The sequence below is a fragment of the Palaemon carinicauda genome, chromosome 40 (assembly GCF_036898095.1).
Source record: "Palaemon carinicauda isolate YSFRI2023 chromosome 40, ASM3689809v2, whole genome shotgun sequence".
In the NCBI taxonomy this organism is placed as follows: Eukaryota; Metazoa; Arthropoda; class Malacostraca; order Decapoda; family Palaemonidae; genus Palaemon; species Palaemon carinicauda.
Window position 1 is genome coordinate 59,442,619 of NC_090764.1, and position 7,693 is coordinate 59,450,311.

At 41.2% G+C, this 7,693-nt stretch overlaps 1 protein-coding gene across 1 annotated transcript; it reads right to left on the minus strand.

Annotated features, from left to right (window-relative positions):
• Window positions 1–1,065: 1,065 nt before the first annotated feature.
• On the minus strand, window positions 1,066–6,929 carry LOC137631930 (uncharacterized). Its single transcript, XM_068363932.1, has 2 exons — window positions 6,822–6,929; window positions 1,066–1,434 (listed from the first exon to the last, which is right to left on the minus strand). Exons 1-2 carry the CDS (start codon window positions 6,927–6,929, stop codon window positions 1,066–1,068), a joined length of 477 nt encoding a protein of 158 aa, XP_068220033.1.
• Between the last annotated feature and the right edge of the window lie 764 nt (window positions 6,930–7,693).

Genomic DNA, 7,693 nt, shown 5'->3' on the forward strand with positions numbered 1-7,693 from the left:
CACCCAGCACCATCATTACATTAAGTAGCCCTATCTTCTGCATTGAAACAACAATCAGTACCATGGTACTTACCTTATCATACAATCCTCCAAGAAGGCAAACTTACAATTATTGAGAGGGTATGAAACTCTTTCAATTAAAAATAAAAAAAATGCAGCCCTCCATATAAGCATACATAGATGTCCAATCTCTTCTGCTTTACCACTGTTATCCATACATTAAGGGGTTGGTTGCCTGATCCTCCCTCTGCAATGCCTTCTATCAAAGACATCCTCTTTCATCCAACTTCTTCTCTGAAGATCATCCTTCACCTTATCCCACCATTTAATTATCTGCCTCCTTCTCGATCTTCATCCCTCAGCCCAACAGGTTCCTCCCAAACCCTCCTCACTCCCTCCCTACTATCCATCCACAAAACGTGCCAATACCATCTCAGTCGTGACTCTCTTAACACATCTGTAGTCTTTACTAATGCCTATCATTCTTCTTATTTCCTCATTTTCCAGTCTTTCAAGCAGTGGTATTCTCATAATCCACATCAGTATTCCTATCTCTGTTCTCTAAAGCTTTGCTTCCTCTTTTCATCTTAAAGCCCACGTTTCTGATCCATACCTAAACACTGGTCTTATAACTGTGATATAAATCTTGATTTTTAGCTTGATTAGCATTCTCTTATCACATACCATTCTCACTACCTCCCTCCGCTTCCCCAGGGCTGTTATTATCCCAACTCAAGCCTCACATCCTTCCTCTTGACTTATAGTAAATCCCATGTTTGTACAATGTTTCACCTGTTTCATAACCGAGCCTCTAATTTCATGTATGACTATCCTTTCCATACCTTCCTTACTGTTCATCATAACCTAAGTTTTATCCACATTTACCCTCAGGCCACTTCCTCCAAAGACTGTTGCTACTCTATGAAACCTTCTCTGTAAGTCTTCCTTATTTTCAGCATTAATCTCCTAATAAATTGCTTATTGCAATTCCCACAGCTCTTCATTTCTAATCTCTTTACTTAACACTTCCATGTCCAGCACAAATAGAAACGGGCGTAATGCTGATCACTGATGTAATCCAACACTAACTTCAAAGGTTACTGTTTCTCCAACTACTGTTATTACTTTGATCCTTGTTCTTTTGTACATAATCTGAACCATTCTAACAAACCTCTCTGGAACTCTCCTCTTCCTCAAGCCCCGAAACATGATTTCTATCATAAGCTTCTGGTTCTCCTCTAGCCTCTTTTCTTGTGGCTGACTTGCTATAAAAATGGCATCCACAGTCCCTTTCCCCCTCATGAATCCATACTGCTGTTTCAAAATCTGTACAATTTCTCTCAAGCTCTCATCTAGTACCCTCTCAAAAAATTTCATACAATGCTCTATTAGTTCAATTCCCCTGTGGTTACCACATTCCATGACATCCCTTTTCTGCAAAAATATAAATACCATTACAATCTCATTCTAGCACAGCTAAATGGTTGCTGGGCACGATGGGCTGGGTGGTTTCATCATGGTTCGTTGATGCATTGGGCCAAGGGCTTGAGCTGGTTATGTTAGATATACTCATCGTTGCTGCCTCACGGAAAAAAAAAAAAAAAAAAAAAAAAAAAAAAAAAAAAAAAAACGAAGTGTCGGATAAAGCCAAAAAACGTCGTTAAAGGTTATTGGCAAAAGGATATATACGAAGGTAATGCAGCCGTATTTAGTCCGTTAATGGCCAGCCAAAACTGCCATGTGTTACCATCATCTTGGGGGTCACCAGTTGTGAGGCCAGCAAGACGAATGGAGAAGGACTGACGGTTTATTAAACTTGCAACGGTCACTAAGTTACAGAGTGCGGACGGATAAGTAGCCCCGGAAGGGAAACTGCTCCAACTGTCAAAATCATTGTGTTTTTTACATGAGACAAATCATCAAACAATAAGGCGGTAGCCTAAGGAAATATACAATTATATACCTTAAAACAAAGCTCTCAAAGAGCGCAACATCATGAGACAAAAAGCCACTGTGTGGCACAAATAATAAAATTACAATTTGCAGAAGTGTGTCCAGGCGAGGGAAACACAACGGGGAAAACGATATCCTTACAGTAGGCAAAGGAAAAATTAGCCGTAACCAGATAAAAGGATCCAATGTAGTACTGCCTGGTCAGTCAAAGGACCCAATAACTCTCTAGCAGTAGTAGCTCAGCAGGTGGCTGGTGCCCTTGCCAACCTACATATAACTTTTGGAAGAGTGGTAGAGCAATTGAATTGAAGCCTAGGAACAAGGGAAAGAGAAAATTATATCTATAATTGGGAAATATATTGCATCGGGATGAAGACATTAAGAGGAGATGGAGAGAGTATTTTGAACAACTATTGAATACTGGAAATGAGAGAGAGGACCTGGGAGAAGCAAAGAGGTGGAGGGGCCAGTGATGGAGAGATGGAATAGAGAAGTGAAGCGGGCATTGAGAAAAACTAAGAATGGTAAAGCACCATTGAAATGGTCAATATACTACCTACATGAGGGGAAGAATGGATGCTGGATTTATTAAGAACAGTATGGGAAAAGGAAATAATGCCTAAAGGCTAGAATGAGATTGTAATGGTATTTATATTTTTGCAGAAAAGGGATGTCATGGAATGTGGTAACCACAGGGGAATTGAACTAATAGAGCATTGTATGAAATTTTTTGAGAGGGTACTAGATGAGAGCTTGAGAGAAATTGTACAGATTTTGAAACAGCAGTATGGATTCGTGAGGGGGAAAGGGACTGTGGATGCCATTTTTATAGCAAGTCAGCCACAAGAAAAGAGGCTAGAGGAGAACCAGAAGCTTATGATAGAAATCATGTTTCGGGGCTTGAGGAAGAGGAGAGTTCCAGAGAGGTTTGTTAGAATGGTTCAGATTATGTACAAAAGAACAAGGATCAAAGTAATAACAGTAGTTGGAGAAACAGTAACCTTTGAAGTTAGTGTTGGATTACATCAGTGATCAGCATTACGCCCGTTTCTATTTGTGCTGGACATGGAAGTGTTAAGTAAAGAGATTAGAAATGAAGAGCTGTGGGAATTGCAATAAGCAATTTATTAGGAGATTAATGCTGAAAATAAGGAAGACTTACAGAGAAGGTTTCATAGAGTAGCAACAGTCTTTGGAGGAAGTGGCCTGAGGGTAAATGTGGATAAAACTTAGGTTATGATGAACAGTAAGGAAGGTATGGAAAGGATAGTCATACATGAAATTAGAGGCTCGGTTATGAAACAGGTGAAACATTGTACAAACATGGGATTTACTATAAGTCAAGAGGAAGGATGTGAGGCTTGAGTTGGGATAATAACAGCCCTGGGGAAGCGGAGGGAGGTAGTGAGAATGGTATGTGATAAGAGAATGCTAATCAAGCTAAAAATCAAGATTTATATCACAGTTATAAGACCAGTGTTTAGGGATGGATCAGAAACGTGGGCTTTAAGATGAAAAGAGGAAGCAAAACTTTAGAGAACAGAGATAGGAATACTGAGGTGGATTATGAGAATACCACTGCTTGAAAGACTGGAAAATGAGGAAATAAGAAGAATGATAGGCATTAGTAAAGGTTGAGTTTGATACTTATGCTTTGAGGGAGTAATCCAGTTAGTGCATTTCGGTATTGGGACCTTGCCCCAAGGCCTCTTACCGAGTAATTGGTTATTCTCCGGTATACTTTCATCAGGACGACCTGCTTCGAGCCCAAAAAACGGATTTTGACGTAGGAAAAATCTTTTTTTTGGTGAGATAGCCATGTCGCCCTGATGGCCCACCCGTTACGACGTCCCTCCCCGATTCCTCGTAGGATTCTCCTTTTTTCACAGTAGTTCCGCTGCGATGTGGAATAAGGCGCCAGAGATGTACGAGGGTACCGTAAGGTGAGAGGATATGTAACGGCTCCTCACTTATCCTTCCCCTTAGTGGATTAGACTGGGTGAAGTCTATTGGGGGTGCAGATATCTATGGTTATCTTCGGATACGTCCCTGATTATACACGATATCTTCGGATAGTCGTTCCGGGGGTTAGAACCCGTGATAACTAACAATAACTCTCTTGTAATATCACTCGCAGAAATATTATACAGTAGGAAGCAGCCAAAAATAGATTTTTCCTAAGTCAAAATCCGTTTTTTATTTTGGTGAATGCAATGATCTAAAATGACTGCTTGCAGTGGTGCTTGTTATCACCCTGTATTGAAAAAAATCTTCAACCCTCCTTTAATCGCAAGCTACAGAAACATAGAACTAAAGTTTCTTCAAACAATTGATAATTGATGTTTCGTTAATGAGGTTAGGTTAGGTTACTCTATGTTAGAAATATCTAGCTTAGACGATACCTATGAACTGTAAGTGTTTCTGAGATAAGCTAAGTATAATTTGAGAACTAACGACTCACTCCCACTGGTACTAACTGTTGTATGCCGTGCACTTGTCGCACTTCATATTTGTATGTTTGTTTACACGCAATAAAGATGTCCACAATTCCCCCCGGTTGTTTGAATATTGTGTTAACCTGATTTCAAACGCATTCCCGTTTGTGAAGATGTTACTACTGTAAGAATTACACTGTCAGAGTGTTTGGCAAGATTGTGGATGACAAGGTTGACTTGACAAACTTTATTTTTTGAGTAAACAGACCTGAGTTATTGACACCTCCTAGGACATTTGAATCTAGCCGTCCACAAAAGCCTACACTATTGTTATTTTCGAGCCTACAGTATCCACGACGATCTTCAAAGGAATTGCAGCCATCCTTGACAGGAAAGTACCTGTTTTTACTGGTGTACAGACTTATCTCGCTGGAAAACGTTAGGTTAGGTAAGCCTAACATAGGAACTTTGCCGGAGGGTTTAGAGAGGAATTTTTTCACTTGTGCCTGAAAGTACCGGAATTTCCTCAAATCTACTAGGATTGCTATTAATGGAAGCTAGAACGACTAAATGGAAGGTTTGGACAAAGCTTAGAAGGCCTAAAAGGGCTTTGTAATATTTTTAAGCTGATGGAAATTCCTCGTTGGCAGCTTCTCCTTAGGATATTTCTACGAGTGATATACCAGAGAAATTTTACCCTAGAGATATCGATGGAGTTCTGACCTCCAGAGCGAATATCCCGAGAGATATCGTGTATAAATCAGGGATGTGTTAATAACAAGCCATGGTTATCCTTCCCCGAATAGATTTAACCTTGTCTCGAAGGATAAGGTAGAGGGTGGAATACGTGGGCAAGCGAGCCGTTACAACTACCGATCTCAGTGTGCTACAACTAACACGTATCCTGTTGAACCATTCCCTCTTCGCAGGATAATTTTTAACGATTGCTTGGGGAGCTTCTACCTGTTTTTTCTTAGCTTTTTGAACAATTTTCGATCATGGATGCTTAGGCTTTTTCCTCATTGACTAAGTTGAGTACCCTCCTTTTTGTGTGTTGGAGAATTACGTATCTCCACCCCGTGTATTTTTAGTTTAAATGCTTTGATTGTTTTGTGGCCGGCATGTGGTTAGCGCCATTACACCATGTTACCAAATCGCTCAGAAAGGCTTAGTTATTTAGTCATATTATTGTAGGAATATGTTTTACATTATTCTTTTACAGTGTGGTATGATTGTGGGTATCCCACCTCCCGTTTTTGGTAATTCTTGTGTTTTTTTTTATCGGCATTGACTTAGGCTAGCTCAGTACCCCAGCCAGCGGCCATGCCTGATACGTTTTCACTTATGCACCATCCCCTTCTATCACTTAACCTTTCTGGTTTGGTGAGGCTGACTATCCTCCTATGCTGTCGACTTGTCATGGCGAGGAGCTGCATTCTTGAAGGTCCCTCTGGGAGCTGGATAGTGTTTTCAGTTTTCTTAGGGTGACTGTTGTCCCTTTCCACTTAGCCTATATGTGGGGCGAGGCGGCACATGTCTTGGGAACCTATTTCCCATGTTTACTTATGTTTACACATTAGAACGCCTTACCCCCTGTTCTATGCTGATAGGTAGACCCCTGGTGTCACCTTAACCATTCTTAGACTTCCCTCTTAGTCTTTGGTAGGCTGTGCCTGGTTGTGAGAACTTGTCCTCTGTGCCCTATCACTGCAGACCCCTTGGAGCACTATTCCTGTTCTAATGTTGCAGTTGGCTCAATTTCTGAGTATCCCATCACCAACCCTTTTTCCCTTACTGTTGTGTCTGTTAGTGTTCCTAATTACTATGGATCTTTGTTCCCATCCCTGTCTAGTCCCATGACAGCTGAAGTATGCTTCGTCTCCATCCTTGGACAGGATACCTTGTAGGCTAACTTTTTTGGCCGTAGGTAGGCGAGATTTTCCCCTTCCCTGGACTAAATCTCTCTGCTTCTTTAGAGACAACCCTTGGGTGTTTTTTCTGCCCTTTCCCCGTCCTAGTTAGGACATAACCTGACTGTACTGGGAACTATGTTCCTCTTGTCCTCTTACCCTAGCTTTTGAGTTTTTCCTCATCTACTAGGTAGACTAAACTTTCCTAGACAGTTCTCCTTATGGCCTAATCCTATCTAGGCGTAGAGTTGGTACCCCTTGGGGTCCTCCTCTGCCATCCGGGCAGATGCCTGTTCTGTGTCTGCAGCTTACTGTCCTGTACTATGTCCCTCTTGCTGTGGAGTCTTGACTCCCTAGCCTGGTTAGCCTATCTAGGCAGAAGTGTCACCTTTTGTCTCTGCTTCCAGTCTCGTCAGCATAAGTTTTTCTACCACTGGCTATGTGTTGGCTATGGGTCTTTCTTTCTGGCACCTTAGCTGCAGCCTTAGAATAGTCATCGGCTCTTTCCTATCCTCTCCCATACCTGGGGGACTTTGTCCTCTGGAGTTGGTCGGTCGGACCCCGCCTGGTTGTCAGGACATCCTTTGAATTTCCAATTCTTAGCATCCTGGCCATCTTGTACGGCTCTCATTATCTTACAAGTTAGGTACTTTAAGCACCCACGGTGATTTGTGAATAGGTGTCATTTGATGTTTCTGAAAGCTTGGCCCATGTCAAATATTAATAAAGATTAGTTTAACAACCATTTATGATAGGGTGTTATTAATTATCAAACAATGAACCTTGTTACTCCTCGAGTTTGGGTAGAGACTCCTACTTTCCAATGTGTTTATGCATCCTACCAGGCAAGAATTGATTGAAAGAGACAGACATATTAGGTGTCTTTTTTCTTACTTCCTAATCCTATGCTTATTTCAATTAGTGGACCAAGGGATTATCTGGGCAGCAACTAGGCACTACTGAAAATAGTTCCCGAATGAAGTTTTGATGGCGTAGAATGATGAGGGGAGCATCTTCTGCATGATCTAAAAAACTACTCCCACAGGTCTGCAATTTACATCTAGGTACTTGCTTGGAGCTTTCTGCTCTTTTCTTTGAACATGTTTGCCATTGGATAATTCTGAACAAGTGGTTTCAGTCAATCTTTGTGGGTTCAAGGTCGCAGATTTTCGACAAAAGTTCATGAATGACAACATTCATGAATTTTTGGATGAAAACAGTATTGATTCTGGGTGTTACCAAATGTCTAACGAGAAGATCACTGCTGCTGCTACTGGTACCTGCGCTGCTTACAACAAAGATGATTGGGATGATGCCAGTCCTAACATGCCTAGGTTCAACAAGATATGAGAAGCATTCAACCTTCTCATGGAGTTTTCTGACAATCCCCATTAT